The sequence below is a fragment of the Protopterus annectens genome, chromosome 5.part0, assembly GCF_019279795.1.
Source record: "Protopterus annectens isolate FY-2018-M chromosome 5.part0, PAN1.0, whole genome shotgun sequence".
NCBI lineage: Eukaryota > Metazoa > Chordata > Ceratodontiformes > Protopteridae > Protopterus > Protopterus annectens.
In genome coordinates, this window is record NC_056735.1 from 1,770,905,711 (window position 1) to 1,770,929,761 (window position 24,051).

The 24,051-nt window shown below is 37.0% G+C and overlaps 1 protein-coding gene across 1 annotated transcript in view; it reads left to right on the forward strand.

The window, feature by feature from the left end:
* The window catches only part of DSCAM (DS cell adhesion molecule), a 3,720,739-nt gene that overhangs the window by 1,686,073 nt on the left and 2,010,615 nt on the right, over positions 1-24,051 (forward strand). Inside the window, exon 5 of the mRNA XM_044071570.1 lies at positions 4,295-4,573. Coding sequence (XP_043927505.1) covers positions 4,295-4,573 — 279 coding nt within the window. The remainder of the gene's footprint in view (positions 1-4,294; positions 4,574-24,051) is intronic.

Here is a 24,051-nt window from a genome sequence, read left to right on the forward strand (position 1 = left end):
TGGGTTGTACAGCTAGGGTTATATGGGCCCTAGTTGTCGTACTAGTTGTCATTAGCCTAGCATAGACCCATGAACCTGTGAACCTATTTGGCACAGTTTGACAGAAGGATTGAATGGTTCCCAGGAGAACTGGATGAGGAACAAGGTTATGGGAAAAAAAGGAGAAGCAACCTATGAGACTTGATACAACATTGAAATTAACTTACTAGGCAACAAACCACCTGTCAAATTCTGTCGGTCGATAATCAGATTGACTCAAGGCAGTACAATTCCTATAGAAATGGTGTTTTCTTTTTATGTCTTTTTACCATGATGTATATTCTTAGCTGTAGTATCACTTAAGACAGAAAGAACCTGTAAATGCATAATATGGTAGATGCCTGAGGCCCTAGTTAAGGATAATTTCCATTTTTAAGTTTGTTTCCTGTTTAATATTTTATTTGTCATGGGAGTGTTTCATCTGTGTTACATGTTTTAAAATGATTCTGTTGGGAATGCAATTGTTTTCTTTATCAAAAAAAACTAAGCAAAATTATTAACAACAAAATATTTACAACTGTGTTAAATGTTATATCTGCAAATATTCATGAAATTTTAGAGTTAATGATTGAGTGTATGTGTGTGTGCATGTGCATGCCTTTACCACTGTACCTGTCTGACCCTCCCTCCTTGGTAACTGCACAAATAGCCTGTTTTTGCCATTTCCCCTTGACTCCATCTCATTTAGTACCCTCATTATTTCTGTTTCTAGGTCATGCATTAATAACGGACTCACATATATTCTCTAATGCAGCCAGTTACGTCTCTTAATTCATTTGTTTCTGCCGACACTGTTTGTTTCATGGTTTTTAGACAATTTCTCTGGCTAAAGTCTGCATTCAGTGTTCAATATTGAACTGCTTAATTTCAACAAATTTTTGTAAATGCTAGCACTAAAACCATATCCCACAATAACACATCTGTCTGTTATGAATTTCTGAAATTATACAATTAATGAATTTAACAGTTTCTATATAGAAATGTACTGTAGTTGTACCTAAGGAAAAGTCATCCTCGGCTTATTGTTGTCTTTTTCTGGAAGTTGTATAAACCATGCTTTTAATTCATCTGAACCGTATTTTATTTATTTTTATTTTTATTTATTTTATTCATTCAGTGATATAGCCACTTGAGGCTTACTGCATAGTGTTAGGGGCTACTGACTATGTTTTTTTTTTCTAACTAAAAACTGATTTAGACTTCTACATACTAGTGCACATTGCCTTCTAAAAAACAGTGAAAGGGCACCATAATTTGCCTTTGCAAATTAAAACTTTTGTCTCTACTGTCGTCTTTTTAAACATCATGGCATGTAGGTCCATGTTTCTTTCCTGACCCATTTTGCATTCTTACACATCGAGGCAGAGACTAATGTTACTTTCTGATGTACCATATTCAAGACTACTTAGAACATTACCTGCTTGCAGACTCAGTGCTTTTGCATCATCAGTGTCAACAGCATTGTAAGAATGCAAAATAAATGAAACATGGCATTCAGCAACACCCACTGCAATTGAGCAGTTTCCAAAAGCTGAGGGTGCCTTCCTTACACACACACTACAGCTGTCAAGAGCTTGAGCAGAGCTGCATAAAAAGACAGCTGGGGTGTGAAAAGAGAGTATTTTTTGCACAGGAGAGAGAAGTACAATGATAGGAATCAAAGCAAACTGTAACTGTATATGAAAAAAGGGTGAGAAATCCATACCCTGCAACAGTAAATGTACAAACAAGGAAATGTGGGGGAGGGGCAGGAGAGACAGAGGGGAGGTTACTGCAACATGTATCTGTTACAAAATGTACCTCACTTACACAGGTCTACTATGTTCAAACATAAATCACTGCTGCAGTAGCCGTTGGCATATGGGTAGATTACCATAGCTTAGGGAAGAAAAAGACACATAGGGAGGAAGCCAATAAACTAATTCTCCAGGAGCATCTAGAGAATGGTCCTAACAAAGCCTGTTCTAGACTTCAAGAAGGAATCCAGTTTGTAGTGCTTTGTAAAAGTGTGTACAGAGGACCATGTTGCTGTCACTATAATACTTTTAGAGCCTACTCCTTTTTAGGAAGTCACAGAAGAAGTCAAGGCCCTTGTGAAATGGGCTGTAATCACAATTCCCTGAAAGTAACAAAAGTGAATCTTTACAGTTATGCCAGTTAGCAAGAGATTACTTAGTATATCATGTATTTGTTTTTGCCAAGAAGTTACCCACTCCCCAAGCGTGCACGCACAGACACACATGCACACATGCGCGTGCGCACACACACACACACACACACACACACACACACACACACACACATGCATGCACACAGACACGAATGCACACGCACACATGCACGCATGCATGCATACGCACAGACACACATACGCAGGCACACGCACAGACACACATACGCAGGCGCACACACATACACACACACACACACACACACACACACACACACACGCATACACATGCATGCACACACAGACACGAATGCACACGCACACATGCACGCATGTGCGCATACGCACAGACACACACACACACACACACACACACACACACACACACACACACACACACACACACACACACACACACACACACACACACACTTTAGTATCCTCAGCCTGTAGCCTAGGAAAAAATAAGAATACTAGGTTTACAATAAATTGTCTCTGACATTACAGCTAATTTAACTTTTTATACTACCTTTTATTGACATGATGATTCATGAATGAATAGTGAACACTGGGTGAATGTGAAATCTGTAGCAAAATTCCAACAGCTCACTGAAAACTTGCTCCATCCACTGCCACAACAGGCATCATTCCCCTTTATCTGTCTCTATCTATCTATCTACCTACCTGTCCAGCTATGAATGCATTATGCCTGTCTAGCTATGACTGCATTATGTATATACTGCTATGGCATGCTGTATTCTAGAGTCAAATGAGACTCCAGTTAATGAAATACACTAAGCTGCAGAACAGTTTACCTTTTAATTCATTCCAATCTAGGAGGAAAATACACACACTTCATGTATAAAGGTACCGTAACTAGTAATGTAGCATGTTAGGAAAGTGTGGTAAAATTGTGATTGTTGTGCTTGTAAAGATATTTATCTTTATGACTTAGCCTTTTGTGCCACACACAGTATCTTATACCTGTGGCAGTGATAGTATATATTAAAGAGTAGCCTAGCTTGAACTACTTAGAATTTACTTGTGATTTTCTGTGAAGCTTTAAGTCTGTGTTATTTTACTTCATTCATAGAGCATTGTTCTAAAAGCTAAACATATTCATCATTTTGCAATAAGTTTATAAATTAAGGTTTCTGCTTATTGAGTGCTTCATTTCGGCAGTATTAATTATAACATGACGTGTGACCATGATTTTCAAGACCTCAATCTGCATGTATATTTCAAGCAGCTGAATTGATCTGTACCTTTCATGTTAACAAGGTGCTTAATTAAAGATTCATAAACACTCTTAGAAGAAGTCTGAGGTGATAGAATATCTCTAATGAATAAATGGCAGACAGAGAGGGATTCTGAATAAAAGTGTCCTGCTAGTGAAATAATGAACTCTGGGAGTGAAAATATAAACACTTTTTGTCATTATACTTAACAAAGAACTACTGGAACTGTTGCAGAACTGATCACATTATAATAATGATTGTGTCTGTGTATTGAAGCATAAAGGCATACTGGCCAGTCATGCATATGACAATATTGAAATTGTGTGTGTGTGATTAAATGCACCATAGTTTTTGGAAAAAGTTTGAACCAGATTGTCAAAGCCTTCTGATTTAATTTATTACATTTAAAAATTGTTGTGTTATTTCTGACACTCACTTGCAAATGAAACCTTCAGAATGCAGTACACTGGCAGTTTTGATTGTTTGTTTTATGAAAACATTACTGATAATTTGATATTTAACAAAATGATTTGAAACCAAAAAAGGATTGGCCATTTTTCTAAGAATGCTCTTATGAAAATCTCTTTACCATTTATTTACTGTTGTGTGCACATATGGAAATGTAGGCCTTTTTTTTTGTTTATTATGGAAATTACCTATGTGAAAAATTAAAGATCAGGAACTGTATTTGAACCTTATCAGTTGAATATCATGTATCCGCATTATATGGATGCATTTGTATATATTGTCCATCTGCTGATTACTGTATATTGTATATGTGTCAGCTGTAGTGTAGATGTTTTTATATTTTCCTAATTCTTTTTTTGTCTGTGCTCTACCTTTACAGCTCGAGTGGATTCAGCTCCCATCATTCTGGATAGCTTTGAACATCGAAAAGCAATGGCTGGAGGGCGAGTGGAGTTACCATGCAAGGCATCTGGATACCCATCACCCAAGTATCGTTGGCTGAAAAATACTGTGCCACTGGAACCAGATACAAGATTTAGGCAGACAGTTGTTGGACTACTAATTGAAAACACACAGCCCGCAGACTCGGGAAATTATATTTGCGAAGTGTGGAATAGTCATGGAAATGCTGAGGTGGTTGGACGACTTTATGTGAAACGTAAGTTGAAGAAAAGTAGCCAGCTCTTTGGCTATACTTCATAGAACGTGTTGTATCAGAGCAATTTATCAGATAAGAGCCTTTATTAGAATAATGAATTCTGGTACTACATCTCTTTCTTTGTGTACACAAGTAGCAAAAATAAAATTGGTCACTTGGACAGAAAATAGAACACTTCTTGCCTTGTATAGCTTTAATGTTATTTCAGCTGTGGGAGTTTTATGGTTTATAACACAAGCAGATTATTTCATTTTTAAAGGGCTCTGTAAACTTGCATGTATGAAACTTTGCTCAGAATTTAATTTTTGTAAGTGACTTGTAACAAACATTTTAATATTATGTGTATTGACATGAAAAGATGCATTTTCCCATAGCTTTAATAATGCTGTCTTGTGAAAAATTGATATGAAACATTCAGTGAGTCATAATTTAAAGGAAGTAAATAGTTGATATCTAAATTATGGCATATATAAATCCACCGACTTACAGTTAGAATTACAGTTTTAGGTCTCTCAGAACTATATATCCTGTGCAACTATATTTTATCACTTCAGAACTCATTTTTTAAATATCTCAAGTAGCATAGAATATACCTATCTATTAAAAGCATATAGATGAATCAGGCAGCAAACCAGCATAAATAAGGACAAAAGTGATTAAAACTGTTTCCTACCTACTGAAGACTTTTGCAAATGATAATGATTAGGAATTCTTCATGTGTACTGTCAATATTAAAGATCAAAATGTAATATCTGTAGCAACTGCTGCTTCATAATCCTATACAATCTCTAAGTATCGCAACAAACATGTATCATTAGTGTAACAATCTATGCACACACACACACACACACACACACAGATATATATATATATATATATATATATATATATATATATATAATATATGAGTTTATTTTGAATAATCATTCATGGGTTTGAATGAAACACAAAACACCAAACTCAATGAAGATTACTATTAATTGCCTCAAATATCATCACAAAATAGTAATTGGAAATATAAACCAATAGGTTACATTTGTGAATACCAAAAGTAAAACTAACAGAGATTTTTTATTTGGGATGCTTTGCCCCCCACACCCTCCAATATGGGGGGGGGGTCTTTGCATCCACAGCACCAGAAATCAAATATACTATCTCAACGGTAGCACAGATTCTAAGAAAGGGCAAACACCCTTGAATGGTCAATGTAATGAACTTCAACTGTTACATAATATGACAAACTGATCCACCAATGAAAAACACCAGTGGTTCAGCATATGATAAAACACGTGCTGGGATAATTCATGTATAACACACGAGCACACACACACACACACACACACACACACACACACACACATATATATATATATATATATATATATATATATATATATATATATTGGTTAAATTTATGTATCTTTTTATTTGCTGTGGTTACTATATGGCAGTGAGAGTTGATCTTCTGCTTCATGATGCAAGAACCCATGCATCTTCATGATGTCTCATCCTCACAATTCCTTTTGCAAATGCATACCAGATTAATTTCCTCACTAAGGCTATTGTTCCATAAGCAGGCTTAGACTTGATAAAAAGTGTGATTTCAGAAGTATATGGGTCCAAGAAGCTGCTATAACCACTTGCAGATGTAGGGTTTTTGCATCCTAGCGTTACAGCCCTACTGTGTCCATGCTAGCATCTCAGCCATAGGCCTGCCTATAATGAGGCATTATCTGTGAGCGTGACTCTGTCTATCAGCCATAGGCCTACCTATAATGAGGCATTATCTGTGAGCGTGACTCTGTCTAGACACATATCCACCCCCCAGACTTGAGTTGGCTGCTGTTCTGATATTGTAGTCTTCATCAGGCCCTCAAAAATGGTTCTGGCCTCACCTGCACATTATCGCCCTCTCTACTCCTAAAGAATATGAGCGAGCATAGGCTTATCACTAACCCACTTCCAGACTCTAACATGCACATCAGCGAAAAATGAACTCTGGTTTCCTGACTTGCTGTCAGGATTTTGTCACTCTGTAACAAGGAGCAGACTAGTGCTCTACAGGAGATGTGCCAAAAAGGTATTTGAAGGTGCCACATATATCCTCAACCAATGGCAGGTCGTGTATTTGTCACTGAGGCTGACACATATATCTTCAAGTGGTGACTGATCGTGTATTTGTCAGTGACTTTACAATAAAGAGAGAGTTTTTGTGCTACAAAACAAATGAGAAAGAGAAATGAAAACTGCAGATTAGCATTGCACAACAAAGGAAGTGCAGCCAAACTACTAGTCAAGCTATGTAGGAGTACAAGGCTAATTTGCATCCCTCTACTCTTCAAGTTTAACTATTACATTGCCAGGACTAACCTGTAATGAAAGCTGTTATACATTACAGCATTATGCAGTACAAGCTCCCCTCCCATAATTGTGTGACCTTTCACTTGCAGTGTTATAGATTATGGTGTTGAGGAGCAAAGACCCCCCCCCCAGCTTTTCATATTTTAGATTGAGATATATTATTGAATATCATCTGTCAACTTGTTATTTTGGTGAGTTCATGTTTCAGTGGCTCCTGTTTGACCAGATGTAATTTAATAAGTAATTTGTCAACCACATTTATGAGATGCAAATAAACAGAAATTATATCAGTATTTTTATTCCTAACAGTGCTAAAAATAAAACTAAGCAAAACACATTTATGTCAGTTCATTATTTATAATCTAGGGATGTGGAAATTTGACTTTGAACTTGATGAGCAAGAATAGTGCACAAACGTGGCCCAATTTCACAGGTTGCTATAAAGGAAAGAGAAGAGATTTTTCAAATAATGATTACAAGACGTAGGAAAGCCTACCAGTAGATTTGTTAAATGTAAGACTACGGTGAGAAGCACATATTAATATAGTTCAGGGTGTTCAGTGTGTGACATTTTTAAAATTATTTAAAATATAAAAGTGATTACAAAATTATTATAAAGTGAGCTATGAGGTCACAAAATTCATTTTAAAACATATTGCAGTTTATAATATAGATGTGCAGATGGAGAAGAAATGAGATGAAGTGGGAAACTAATAGAAGAGAACAGAGGGCCGCATTGTTGTTATACGAGACCTCTGAGTGAGTGAGCTGATGTGGTATATGGAACAGAACCAGTTCAGATACAATGACACAAACATATAGGAAATATGGAACACATTGGAACAGACTAACAGCAGACAGACATTGATTGATCCGGTGCTCCATTAGTAAATAAGTGTGATGAACTGATTTATAAGGAAGGGGAAAAAAGAAGAGAACCAAAGCAAGTTAGATTAAACATACTGGAGACACAGCATTACTGGTAATATGTAGTCATTATAAATTTATAACTGTGTGTGTTGAAAGACCAGTGACAAGAACAGAGCAACATCAGAAAATTAACAACAAACATTAGCAGAATGCATCTGGTGATGAGCTAAAGTTAGCTAGACAGAGATTAACTTTATGGAAACTTTGAAAAGGGTCTGCAATATAGTCAGGTAAAGTGACTTCAGTCTTGCAGACTACTAAATGGAGGCAATTATGATATTCCATGCTTGTTTCTCTCTGTGCTCATTAAATTGTGGTCTAAAAATTAACAAACTGGACCGCAATAGTCTTGGGGAAGAAACATTCCATTAATTAGTCCATAACGCCTTCTCTTGCCTTGCTTGATCTTTGTCCATTGAATGAAGTAATGTCACTAGTGCAAAAGCTTGTACTGTTATACTGCTTTATGTTTCATATTACAGTCATCTCCTGTCTATAGTTTTCAGAGATGGTTTTACTTTTTCAACATAGTACATCTGTGTCCAACTCAGAATTTATTTGTTGTATCTATTTGAGTTTTGTTTCATGATCAGTTCTGTGAAAGCATAAGCTGGTTATTATATGTTGCTTAATTATAACCCTCTATGTAGTAAATAATAACATACCTAACAATAAAAAATGTAAACTACAGCAGCCTGAATTTCTGAGTAAAGCACTAATCCGCAATCTTGCCAAAAGCAAGACCTGAGCAAAAAAAAAAAAAAAAAAAAAAATATATATATATATATATATATATATATATATATTTTTTTTTTTTAAGGACATATAGAAACAGCACAGCAAGTCTTAGGACTAAGTTTAATCTAACCGTGTATTTAATATCATAGGTGTAGAACTTAGAAGTTAGAAAAATAATAACTAGCATTTTTAAGCACATCCTTGGAATCTCCACTAGTCCTTTATCAGAAGAATGAAGGCCTTTTGACTGGTACATAGTGACCCATGAGTTATACAGGGCAGAGTGTGTTAGCTTTAGCACCTTATATTTATGTCTTTAGAAAACCAGAAGACAGTACCAGCTCTGCTCCACAGATATTATATGGCTGTGTTTAAAGATGCCATTGCCAAACATATCTTCCGAGTCCTACACTGGTTGAACTCCGCTAAGGGAAGTATCTGACAAACCAAGATATATGTCAGTACAGCAGTTGAAATCAGAGCATAAACAGTGTAGAGAAACCCCAGATGATAGATGTTGCTCCATCCACAACCCCAGATGATAGAAGTTGGCTCATCCACTTGATGATCCCTACATGACAAATAAAGGTGTTTTCATAGCAGCTGACACTTGACTCCTAACTGCCTGTTCCTTGATGAGACTCGCAGTAGGATTCCCTGTCTTTTGATACAGACTTCAGCTGATTTCCCACTTGTGGTATGATAGATATAAGATATCAGGATATGGAGGGCAGTAAAATAGCATCCATTAACTCAACCTTAGTGTTTAGAGAGTTTGATTGGAAACAGTGGGCCCAAGTAAATAAGCATTTTACGTATCTCAGTGTATGAGTTCCAGTATATCTTCTTGACTCATCTAAGTTCATAAGACAAAACTCATCTCCAGTTACTGATGTTGAACAAGCTTCAGCACATACAAATTCCAAATACCTGCAACTGAGCTTATGCAAAAGAGAAGCCAACATAAGAAGGTAAAATAATTTGTTTTTACCGGGGATTAACTGTAACATATACTATTTGCCTTATTATTGTTACTCAAAGGTTACAGCAACTGGGAGAAAGAATAATTACCAATAGATAATGTAAAGCTTTTCTCTCTTTCTCTCTGTTAAAGAGGCTGTGAGATTGGGGGAACAATGCTGCCATGTTATGAGTGCCCTATAAATAGTAAAAATGTAATGTTTGTCCAGCTTAAGCTTACCTGTCCTCAAGCATGCGAGTCTTTCTCTGTTGATGTATGACTTCTTCCTCCTCTCTACCTGGGACTCTCAAATATCACCTGTATATCACGGTTAACACTTCCCATTACTGATGGCATATACCGTAAATATGGCAACATTATCCAAAGCCTCACAAAAGATTCATTACAATTAACATGAAGCTGGCCAGTACTACTTGTATGAGACCTGCATAAGATTTAGCTTATCAAAGTAGGATCACTAGACATTAATAAATATTAAAGTTTCTCCATCTTAGTAGTTCAGAATCAGGTCATCTTGCTAACTGTACACTGCAGTGAACCAAGTGGTGGTTGGACTAAGTCATAAGTGGCTATAATCAGTTGTAAATCAAATTCATTGGAACATCTTTTTTATTAAGTCAGCAAGGAAACAGCCTGAGCATACACATGTGAAATAGCTATTGATAAAGAGGCAATAATGAGGTCACTGAACTGTTGCAGAAGTAATTTCAGATCTCCAAGTGTATAATAAATGACAAAGGGCTACAATCTGTCCCTTTAATTTGAATATAGCCAAAGGTGTTACTAACTCAGCTGCAAACCTGTGTCACTTCAAATATGGATCCAAAACAGAAAGCCCTTCCACCACACACACACACACACACACACACACACACACACACACACACACACACACACACACACACACACACACACACACACACACACACAAAATAATTCTACTTCATCTGTGACACCTTATAATAGAATGGCTGCAAAAATGTGTAGATAGGAGTAGTCATCCATCCATCTCTTTATTATAAACAATACATCAATATTCACAGCTAGACAAAAATAATAACGCATTTTGTATGTGGGTTGATGTGAATTTCATGTTTAAAAACTCCAAAGACACACACATCAAACCCTAATAAAACATGCTGGCAAACCAGTAACTAATAAAAGTGAAACAACCACAAATGTGTCGTCTGCAAACTTTTACTTTTAAACTGAGTACCTTATAAGGAGTCAGTGATGCAGAGGTTGCACCATTTAGAAATGAATGATAACCAAGTTCCCTAGATAACTGTCTGAAACAGTCAAATCCCTTGACTGAGGATTGCTTTGTACCACGATGACATTGTTCACCTAGCCAAAATCCTGCACATACATGTCAATCCCGGCTGGGGTCTCCAAAACTGGTTCCTATCCTTCTTCTATTACATAAACAAAGGTAACTAGCCAAAGAAAAAGAATATGTGAAGGCAACAGCCAGAATGACATCTTTGTATACCAGACCTCTCAATTTAAAATTACTGACACAATGATCAAAACAGTTACAGAATTCTTAAATAAACAGATATTCTGGCATCAGTGTCTAGATGAGGTGGAATTTATAGTATAGCCAGTATTACAGTGTTTGCTTTTTTTTGCTTGGAAATCTTTTGGGTGTCTAGTGGTCTGGTGGCCCCCACTTACCTTTCTCCATACTTTTCATAAGGGGGTATTTGGTATTAATTAAATGGATGTTTGGTAAGTTTGGAGATTACACATGTAACACTATGATTGTTATACCTAATATTGAGGGACAGTCTAAACAAGATGGACTATACCAGTACCTTGAAATGAATATCCCAGAGCAATCATTTATAACATTTCCAAAGTCATTGATGAATCTGAACTGAACTGCATAGAATAAAAATGTTCATTTCCACTTTAAGTAGTTCTGCAAGCTGGAAAAGTGAATGTATGCATGCATCTATCTAGTCATAACTTTAAGAAATTTGAAGTTGGGCAACTACTCGTTGCATATGGTGTTTTCATTAAAATAAATCTTGGTCAACAAAGTCAGATGCCACATTAAAATTACAGAACAGGACAAGTCAGAACTGGTTATGCAAACACAGATTAAAAAAATAATAGAATGCTCTTAAAAGATAATTTACACAATTTAGGACTTCTCCATATAACTCCATATATGCAACATCTTAAATGATAAAAAGTAAGAATTAGGCAAAGCTTTGCGCAGCAGCATCAATAGTTACAACAGAATATCTAGTTTTATACCTTCAATATGAGTTGTCATCAGAATTTGGTGATAAAAAAGCAGGTTTTACAACCCCTTCTATCTACATTAGCTACATCTTTGTAGTCAGAAAAATGTCCCTTCAGTATTCACATAGAAACTGGATCCAGATAAACTTTCCCTTATTAAAGCATGTAGATCACTGAGGCAATGAACAATGAAAATAAACTGCTATACATTTAACAACCGCATGACAGTTCAATCCTTTACTAGGACAGTAAATAGAGAAACCTATTGCTTGTTGATATCCAATGAATCTATGCTCCGGATATCATCACTGGAAGGTCTTTAGATTGGTTTGACTGCTACTGCAGTCATAAAAGAAAGGGCAGGAGTGTTTTATGATTTTACTCCGTTTCTCCACTTTCTCGAAGTGCTTGTGAGTGGGGACACTTACCCCCAACCCATGTCGGATGTGTACGGAGCTTATCTCTATCTGAAAATAAAAATGCATTTTTCCAACCTTGGAAGTGTCACTGTCTTAAGTTAAATGAAAGTGATGCTGATAACTAAACCATTATAACTATTGATCAGCAAATGCAGATTAGCTTTCCAGTTCAGTAAACATGCATACCTCTCAACCTCTTATTGCCAGAAATCTGGACAAAGCCAGACAAAATGGGGGGGGGGAGGCCCAAAAATAGGGACATATTTTAAATATTGGTCTTATAAACTTAGAAAATTGCTAGAGTAATGGGATATGTATGAAGTATTTGAAGTCTGAAACTCAAATTTATATCATTATTTAGTGACTTAAATCCTCAAATCACCCCAGTGATTTACCAGAAAAATACAAATTTTATGAGGAACAGACCAAGAATTTGAGCCAAAAATCTTGGACATTCTGCAAAAACCTGGACTGTTGAGAGATACGCAAACAAGGTTTGTATAAAATTATTTGCTTAGTGCAAAGACATAAACAAACAATGAAAAACAAAGCTCCTGAACTTTGAGCATACACAAAAACTACAGGATATAAAATAAAAGTAGGACAGGGAGTCTAGATTATATTAGACATATTAATAACTCAAACCTTTCCTTAGCAACAAAAGTGATGTAGATTTACAATGCAAAGTGAAGTCCCTAGAGAGAAATTCTTCCAATCTTTGCAACTAACTTTTATCATCCTGAACAACATCACTCTAAATCGGCAGTAGAATAATAGCACTAGGAAATATACAGCTCTGCAAGCAGGGTAGCTCAGGCCAGATTTTCTGATTACAGAGTGCCTTTCACTCAACTTCACCAAACTACCAATAACAAGCTCTACAAGGTCTGGGATAAATGGATTTCACTATTTTCCTGAGTATAATGTGAAAACTCTTCATTGCTATTTTTTGTGCTTTTAGGTAATCTTGATGTGAGTATATTTGCTGTTTTCATTCTCATGAGATGAGAGGGGAATCATGTTATTTCTAGGCCTTTAAATTGTTGCTAGTGCCCAGTGTGCTTCTTTGAGCTTTTACAAAGATGTTCTGTCTTGCTATAAGCCATCCATCTCCACACAGTGCAGCACTGCATGCGATGGGGTTGCAATGTGCACTGTATAGATACAAGTGATCCTAAAATTATCATTTAAGAAAGTGATTTGATTTAAAATTGGTACTCCTGTATTACTCATCTCTATTCATTCTTCATAAGTCTGTGAGTCACTGGTATACTTAGTTGTCTGTTAGGCAGTGGTGTGCTTAGGTGTCCCTTACATTTGTCTTATTACTACTAGCAGTGCTCTGAGCCACAATAGGCTGTGAATTGTTCTGTATTATTATTATTGTATTCTTGGGAACATTTAACTTTGAAAGACTCTGAACAACCTGGCTAACATGGAGAATAGATCTGTTTGTGTTTCTCCTGCTTCCAGTTTCATAACACTTGGTATTCCTAGGCAGTGAAGCAACTGTCAAATGCTCATAGACAGAAATGTTTCAGTCTGTGAGAGGTGTAAGTTGTTTCAGTCTGTGAGAGGTGTAAGTTGTTTATGTCTGTGAGAGGTGCATGTTGTTTCAGTCTGTGAGAGGTGTAAGTTGTTACAGTGTAAGTTGTTTCAGACTGTGAGAGGTGTAAGTTGTTACAGTGGAAGTTGTTTCAGTCTGTGAGAGGTGGAAGTTGTTTCAGTCTAGGAGAAGTTTAAGTTGTTTCACTCTGTGAGAGGTGTAAGTATCAGGCTACCATCTCACAAAGCAAGTTGGTTTGTGAGTACTACACAATACTAATCAGACCTAGACATGAACATATGAGGTTGACATATACAGACATATACAGAGAAGGCCAAAACACATCTTCCCAGTCCTACCAGAGGTAAAAAGATGAGCTACTTTGGTGGTGTAGAGGGATAAGCCCTGACTAGGTCCCACTCAACTCAGGTTTGATTAGCAGCTTATGCAATTGATAAATCAGCAGGGGAGGGATTGGCAGTTCCACAGGTGGTCCCTTTCACTATCCATAGTGAATGCTGGGGATGCTGCATCAAGAAGAGCATAGCTTAAAGATGGGTAAAGTCTGGTGTGTATGGATGAGGTACTGCAGACATGGGATGATATGCTGACCATCCCTACTGATACTCACCCATCAAAGTGTAATCACACAACCATGCTGGGAGGGGAGAGTCATGGGTGGGGCATAATAAAAAAATGCAAAATGGTGATAACCAAGATCCCTAGGACACCCTTAGGCTCCATGACTGGCCCCAGCAAGAATTTGGGAAAGTCCACAGGGATCAAGTGTAGCTAGTAGACCCAGCATGCACTTGTGACACTGGGTAAGAAGGCTGTAGGATGATTCTTCAATGACACAAGCAGTAGAGAAAGATGAACTAAAAAAAAAAAATAAGTGGAAATTACTCTCCAAAAAAAACAAAAAAATAAGTATCAATAATTCCCCAATATACTAAAATCTTTCTAGGAGGAAACATTCAACCTAATCCTGGTCCCACCTATCATAATGAATAAACACCAAGACAATTCACTTGCTCACACTACCCCAACCCCAGTAATCTTACTTTTCCTAACATAAATGTTAAAAGCGTAATAAATCAAACTGCAGAATTACATGCCTGGATTATCCAAAAGAAGCCTGATATTCTCACCGCAACTGAAACTTGGCTTAAACCCAGCTTAAGCAACTGAGAAATTATACCTGCCAGCTATAATATCATCTGTAATGACTTATGAAGAGGAATGGTGGTGGTATTACTATAATACAATAATACAACAAACCAATACCAAAATTCAAATTATCAGAGCTTCTTATTACTTTCCTAAATAATCAATTATAAACAAATATGTATTACTGTCCTTTACATCCCTCCTGGTGACAATACAGCTACAATGGAAGATATCCTAGATTGGATATCCGTAACATTTCCACAAGAAAAAATACTACTAGGTGATGTGAATGTCAATTGGTTGGACATAAACAATAACTCGCCTACATCTACCATGAATTTATATGGATGGTTTCACACAACTAATTAATAGCCTCACACATTATAAAAAGACATCAAATTCCCTATTAGACTGAATCCTAATATGAGAGTGTAGCAAGTATACCACCTTGGGTACAATGCCTACCTGTTTCAGTGATCATCTCCCAATCTATGCAACCAGACGTCTCACATATCCACTTAAGCAGCATGTTTATTAAACAACATGCAACCCTTGCAACTTTAACCCGAAAATGTTCATTACTTGCCTATCATCTATTAACAGGAACTTCCTTAAAATTATCCCCTTAGATGATGATGTAAATTAATTCACTACAACTTTTTTGAATATCCTAAGTAGCCTTGCACCTCCTGGAAGAGACAAAAACAAATAATGCAATTAGGCTATCCAAAAAGAGTAGAATGCTAATGCAAGACAGAAAAAAAGGACCGAAGGAAGGGCAAAAATATAAAACACCACAATATTTTGAAAACTTGAGAATACTTTGCAATCACACTAAAAAACAAATAAATGAAGATAAAAACTATGTTATACAAACTTTAAGAATAATAGTAACTATAGCCCTAAAAAGTTCTGGACACTCATTAAAGAAATCTTACATATTGGCGAAAAATTCAACCCTAAACCCTCTCTTAATAACTCACCACTCAAACCTACAATATAATTCAACTCAGCATATCTAACCATGAATTCTAAAACATCTAATCATAACCCCCCCCCAACAGACATGTCTCACCACATCTACTTTCACCTTCAAACCTGTGCCCATATCCTATATAAAACTATTCTTAAACAAACTCAAACCATGTTCTACTTCACCTGATGACCTTCCACGTGAGCACCTTAAAATAGCAGCCAATAGCATCGCCTGGGCTGTCTCAATACTTATAAGTAGGTCAGTACAGGAATCCCATGTTCTCTGTTTCTGCTCAAAGGAGGAACTTCAACAGACATTACTAACTTTAGACCTAAAGCAATCATAACCCCCTCTCCAAAATACTTGAAAAATTATTCAAAAAAAATTGCTAAACTATTTCCTGCAGGAAGGACTCTTATCCCCCACACAACATGGCTTTGGTTCTTCCCATAGAGCTAACACTACACTTCTAACCAATATATATATATATACTGTCAATAAAGCTAGAGATAATTGCAAACTAATTTCTTCCTTATTTCTAGACTTGTCTAAAGCCTTTAACACAGTTTGTCACAGCAAATGTCTACTTCAAATGTCCTCAGTAAGTCTCTCTCAGTCCACCATTATATGCTTCAAAGGCTACATATCCAATAGGTATCACTCAGTAAAATGTCACTCTACTGTCTCTTCATACCTCCCAGTCACCACAGGTCTACCACAAGGCTCTGCCGTTGGTCAACTCCTCTTTGACTCTCCCCAACTCTCCCCACACATCTACTCAACATGCCTCCCTAATATAGAATGCAGATGGCACCACACTTATTTGCACATCTGACAACACAGTACATCTCAAAAAATTAATCTGGAAGCTTTAACAGCCACCAAAGCATGGCCTTGTAACTCACAACTTATGTTCAACCCTAAAAAACTTAAACTACCTTTTTTTTCCCCAAACCCCTCTCTCATGAAAATACAAAATTTAAAGTCCTCTCTCTTGATAATACCACCACAGAAGTCACCTCTCATAGCAAATTATTAGGTGTGATAGTGGATGATAAGCTTACATTTGACCTGCATATACAAAATTGTATAACAGGAGCCAAACAATTTCTCAGCAACACAACTAAAACTATTCTTGCCACTACTTATCTTCTCCCCACACTTCTTTGTGGTGCTCCTATCCTTACTAACCTTCAAGAATCACAAAAATCAGAACTTGGAACAATGATATAACAAAGTTGTTAATTTGCAGCAAATACCCTGTATGGCTCTAAAAAGCCTAAACTGGTTACAGCTACCCCATCAACTGGCATATACACAGCTTCTTACCACTTATAAAATTATCCAGCATCCATCTGCTTGACTGGCACTAAATAATATTCTACACAGCCATGTCTCCAGTCAATCATTATGATCCAGTGACCAAAAACTCCTGTCTGTCCACAAACCTATCAAATTTGCTGGGCATTGCCAGCACTCATAGCATCTTGCTAAGGCCTGGAATTCCTTATCCGTAACCACCAGGTTAATACTCACCCTTCTATACTTTAAAACCATTCTGTAAGCCTTCCTAGCCAATACTTTAAAACCATTCTGTAAGGCTTCCTAGCCAAAAGCTGGCACTATTCTTGTTCAACATCAGGACAAACTGTATCCCTGAATGTGAACAAGTACCTGTTCATACCTTACACTTTCTTTCTCTCTCCCTTCTTCACTCACTCACTCACTCACTCACTCACTTCCTTACTTCTACCAATTTCTCGTAGTGGCTTTCTCTCCAAATATAACATAAGTTTCCTTTTATCTCACTTCATATTGCAATTCTTGTTTGCATTATACTAACATATTTAATTTCTCTATAAATCTGAAAAAATATTACTAAATATAGTTATATAACTTGTATCTAGTCTTAACCAATGTTTTCATATTATGTCTAATTTGTTATATTTAGGTGTTTTTTGTATTATTTTTGAAGATTGTAAAATTACTGTTCTTAAAATGTTTTGTAATACTTTGGAGCTTTTCTTCCAGGGCCTTCACAGAAAATGGACCCCTACCCATTTGGACTTTCCCAGTAATCAAATGTCAATCAGCAAAGCCAAAGGAGGTGGAGTTTCAATACACCTTAAATACACACACATCTCCAGGCTGGTTAAACAGTATGATGCACAGGAGGCACTCCAGGTGCAGTTAACCATTGACAAGACCCCTATTCAAAACATAGCTAGCTACAGGCCCCCAAATTTGACTCAAGATGCCCACTTCACCTATCTGGACCTCTTCAAATCTATCAAGATTCAACCCTTTACACTGATCTTGGGTGGCTTTAATTACCCAACCATAGACTGTAAAAACTACTCATGCTAGAACACAAATACCTAGAAATTCCTCACATTTGTCAATGCAAATGCCTTGGAACAGCTAGTCAATACCCCCACGAGAGGTGATAATATCATGGACTTGGTATTAACCAACATGAGTAACCACTGCAGCACCCCTACAGTATCATCGTCCCTGGTAAGATCCGACCATAAAGCGGTCATTTTTGAAATCACCATCTCCCCTGACCTCCTGCTAGCTAGAGTCAAACAAAAAAACTTCTCCAAAGCTGATTACAATCTCCTGAAGGATGGTATAAACAGCTTCACAGCCCCCTCCCCCTCTGTAGGAACTGGCACCATTGTCCATATCTACACCAAAGTACTATACGAGTACTTATACAGATACATGGAATCAGGAATACGTGACAGGACAAAATCATCCTCTGCAAGGAAGAATAAACCTGTCTGGTGGACATCTGCAATAAATAAACTATATAACAAAAGGAAAAAATTGCTGTCCAGGACCAAGAAGGAGCAGGTGCCCAGTTGGAAGCAATCTCTCCTTAGCCTGAGCAAGCAAATAAGAGCACTAGTGAAATCCTCTAAAGCCAGCTTTGAGTCCAAATTGGCTACATCTACTAGAGACAATTATTCAAACGCTGTAGTTCATGAGGTAGATATAATGTAAGTCACAAGGAAGCGGAGTACAGCAGAAGTAAGAACAAAACTCCAAATTTAATTCCAAGAATGTGCACTTATATGGATGAGCTTTCCATTACAGCTTCTTCAGATCCTTGTATAAAAGTCACAGTAGACTCTTATATAAGCAGCTCAATTAATCAATTAAAACAATTTAAACAATTAAAAGCAATGCTGGAGAATTTAAAGAACTCTCCCATATATAAACATGTTAATGTAAAGTAAGACGAAAATATATAAAATTTGCATAGTGACTCAAAAACATATAAATAAACATTCTGATAAGTTAATACTGTTAAAATACATAATCAAGAACATATACAAGTAAATGATAGTTCATTTTATGTGCCTGCGTTGTCTCAGCTTAGGTTTTATAGAAGCTCTATCATTCAACCCATGCCCCCTATCAGCTTTCAAACGAATGATCCAGTCAGTCTCCTTAGATACAGTAAGATTCATAGTATTACCACCTCTTATTCACAACAATTATCTCTAGGACCGAACAAGAAAGTATGATCATTGTCATTGGAGGTTATATGTTTTGCTAAGGTATTGTGTAAAGTGCCCTTTCTCATGTGGTAAATATGCTCTCTCATTCTATCCCTTAACGTCGTTAGTTTTACCAACATAGAAACTCGGCATGCCTGACAAAGTAGCTAAATACACCACATTAGGTGTCATACAATCTGCATCTGCCTTGATGGAGAAAATGGTGTAAATCAGTGTATAAACACCTCACTGCTATCAATAAATGAACAGAAGTTGCAGTGACCACAGGGTTTAGTGTGACCAGTGTTCTTCATAATCCTATCATGTCTGGGTGACAAAGCAATCGCTTTAGGTTGCTCTTATTCTGAAATAGAAACTTGGTGTCTCCCCCACAATCGTCATCATCAACCAGGAGAATATCCCAATGTTTGCTAATAATTTCCTTTAACTGATATTGATCAGAAGTATACAGAGTAGAAAATTTAATAGATCTATTTAACATATGATCTCCAACGGTTTGATCTTGGACCCTGGGTCCAAAGTATGGTGCACCTGAAGTGGTGCGTGACATGTATGCTTCCTCCATGTATGGTATAATCTCATTATCCTTGTATCCCGGTCAGTAATCATTTCTCAGATTGTCTAATTCTGAGATAAATCCCTGTTCAGTGGGTTCAATCTCGAGGCTCTAATGGCCTGTCCTTTCATTATATTCTTAAAACAAATTGTGGGTGCATACTAGACCTTAATAACAAGGAATTGCAGTAACATGCCTTGCGATAGACCCCCGTGATTTATCATATCATCTGTTAATCTCTCAATATATAGGTCTAAAAATCAATTCTATGTGTGGAATAGTTCATGGTAAAAGTAAGGAATGTAGTTAAATCATTCATAATGGATAGCATTGATTCCAGCTGTTCTGATGTTCCATTCCAAAGAACAAAAGGTCATCAACAAACCTTCTGTAGAACACCACATGTTCACAGAAAGTGCATTCTTAAATAAAAACATGTTCCTCCCAATATGCAAGGAACATGTTGGCATAGCTATTTGCACATGGAGTGCCCATAGCTACTTATCACGCTGTTTATAGATCTAGTCTTGGAACACGAATAAGTTGTTCTCCAAGACCAGTTCTAAAAAATGAACTATGAGGTCTATCAATACTGCAGTGTAAGTACTGTGTGCTTTCAGATAATTTAACACATAATCAAGTCCTATATCATTAGGTATTACAGTAAATAGGGATTGAATGTCAAAAGTCACAAAAGTACAACTAGAGATTCTATCATGGTGTCCAATACATTCATACAGATCGATCAAAAATTGCTTGGAATCCTTCAAGACTGTAACATTGTCATTCAATACACATCTCAGATGTTTCTCCACAAAAACTGAAAGGTGTTCAGTTACCCATCCACGGCCAGAAACTTTTTGTTCTTTGGAATGGAACATCAGAACATTAGAGCCTCGAGATTGAACCCCACTGAACAGGGATTTATCTCAGAATTAGACAATCTGAGAAATAGATTACTGACCCGGGTATACAAGTATAATGAGATTATACCATACATGGAGGAAGCATACATGTCACGCACCACTTCAGGTGCACCATACTTTGGACCCAGGGTCCAAGATCAAACCGTTGGAGATCATATGTTAAATAGATCTATTAAATTTTCTACTCTGTATACTTCTGATCAATATCAGTTAAAGGAAATTATTAGCAAACATTGGGATATTCTCCTGGTTGATGATGACTTGAAACGCATTGTGGGGGAGACACCAAGTTTCCTATTTCGGAATAAGAGCAACCTAAAGTGATTGCTTTGTCACCCCGGACATGATAGGATTATGAAGAACACTGGTCACACTAAACCCTGTGGTCACTGCAACTTCTGTTCATTTATTGATAGCAGTGAGGTGTTTATACACCTGGATTTACACACCATTTTCTCCATCAAGGCAGATGCAGATTGTATGACACCTAATGTGGTGTATTTAGCTACTTGTCAGGCATGCCCAAGTTTCTATGTTGGTAAAACTAACCGGCCGTTAAGGGATAGAATGAGAGAGCATATTTACCACATGAGAAAGGGCACTTTACACAATGCCTTAGCAAAACATATAACCACCAATGACAATGATCATACTTTCTTGTTCCGGTCCTAGAGATAATTGTTGTGAATAAGAGGGTGGTAATACTATGAATCTTACTGAATCTATGGAGACTGACTGGATCATTCGCTTGAAAGCTGATAGGGGCATGGGTTGAATGATAGAGCTTCTATAAAACCTAAGCTGAGACAACGCAGGCACATAAAATGAACTATCATTTATTTGTATATGTTCTTGATTATGTATTTTATCAATATTAACTTATCAGAATGTTTATTTACATGTTTTAGGTCACTATGCAAGTTTTATATATTTTTGTCTTACTTTACATTAACATGTTTATATATGGGAGAGTTCTTTAAATTCTCCAGCATTGCTTTTAATTGTTTAAATTGTTTTAATTGATTAATTGAGCTGCTTATATAAGGGGAGGTCTACTGTGACTTTTATACAAGGATCTGAAGAAGCTGTAATGGTGAAAGCGCTCATCCGTATGTTATAAGTGCACATTCTTGGAATTAAATTTGGAGTTTTGTTCTTACTTCTGCTGTACTCCGCTTCCTTTGTGACTTACATTATATCTACCTCACTGAACTACAGCGTTTGCTTGCTGAGCAGTGGATTTTACTTTACTTTAAAGTTGTTAATTTGCAGCAAATACCCTGTATGGCTCTAAAAAGCCTAAACTGGTTACAGCTACCCCATCAACTGGCATATACACAGCTTCTTACCACTTATAAAATTATCCAGCATCCATCTGCTTGACTGGCACTAAATAATATTCTACACAGCCATATCTCCAGTCAATCATTATGATCCAGTGACCAAAAACTCCTGTCTGTCCACAAACCTATCAAATTTGCTGGGCATTGCCTGCACTCATAGCATCTTGCTAAGGCCTGGAATTCCTTATCTGTAACCACCAGGTTAATACTCACCCTTCTATACTTTAAAACCATTCTGTAAGCCTTCCTAGCCAATACTTTAAAACCATTCTGTAAGGCTTCCTAGCCAAAAGCTGGCACTATTCTTGTTCAACATCAGGACAAACTGTATCCCTGAATGTGAACAAGTATCTATTCATACCTTACACTTTCTTTCTCTCTCCCTTCTTCACTCACTCACTCACTTCCTTACTTCTACCAATTTCTCGCAGTGGCTTTCTCTCCAAATATAACATAAGTTTCCTTTTATCTCACTTCATATTGCAATTCTTGTTTGCATTATACTAACATATTTAATTTCTCTATAAATCTGAAAAAATATTACTAAATATAGTTATATAACTTGTATCTAGTCTTAACCAATGTTTTCATATTATGTCTAATTTGTTATATTTAGGTGTTTTTTTGTATTATTTTTGAAGATTGTAAAATTACTGTTCTTAAAATGTTTTGTAATACTTTGGAGCTTTTCTTCCAGGGCCTTCACAGAAAATGGACCCCTACCCATTTGGACTTTCCCAGTAATCAAATGTCAATCAGCAAAGTCAAAGGAGGTAGAGTTTCAATACACCTTAAATACACACACATCTGCAGGCTGGTTAAACAGTATGATGCACAGGAGGCACTCCAGGTGCAGTTAACCATTGACAAGACCCCTATTCAAAACATAGCTAGCTACAGGCCCCCAAATTTGACTCAAGATGCCCACTTCACCTATCTGGACCTCTTCAAATCTATCAAGATTCAACCCTTTACACTGATCTTGGGTGGCTTTAATTACCCAACCATAGACTGGAAAAACTACTCATGCTAGAACACAAATACCTAGAAATTCCTCACATTTGTCAATGCAAATGCCTTGGAACAGCTAGTCGATACCCCCACGAGAGGTGATAATATCATGGACTTGGTATTAACCAACATGAGTAACCACTGCAGCACCCCTACAGTATCATCGTCCCTGGTAAGATCCGACCATAAAGCGGTCACTTTCGAAATCACCATCTCCCCTGACCTCCTGCTAGCTAGAGTCAAACAAAAAAACTTCTCCAAAGCTGATTACAATCTCCTGAAGGATGGTATAAACAGCTTCACAGCCCCCTCCCCCTCTGTAGGAACTGGCTCCATTGTCCAAATCTACACCAAAGTACTATACGAGTACTTATACAGATACATGTAATCAGGAATACGTGACAGGACAAAATCATCCTCTGCAAGGAAGAATAAACCTGTCTGGTGGACATCTGCAATAAATAAACTATATAACAAAAGGAAAAAATTGCTGTCCAGGACCAAGAAGGAGCAGGTGCCCAGTTGGAAGCAATCTCTCCTTAGCCTGAGCAAGCAAATAAGAGCACTAGTGAAATCCTCTAAAGCCAGCTTTGAGTCCAAATTGGCTACATCTACTAGAGACAATCATAAGGCCTTCTTCACATATGTCCGCAGTCTCAAAGGAAGCACCCAGATCTGTGCAGAACTGGTGGTAAAGGACACCACATACACAAATGCTGTAGATGTGGCCAATCTAC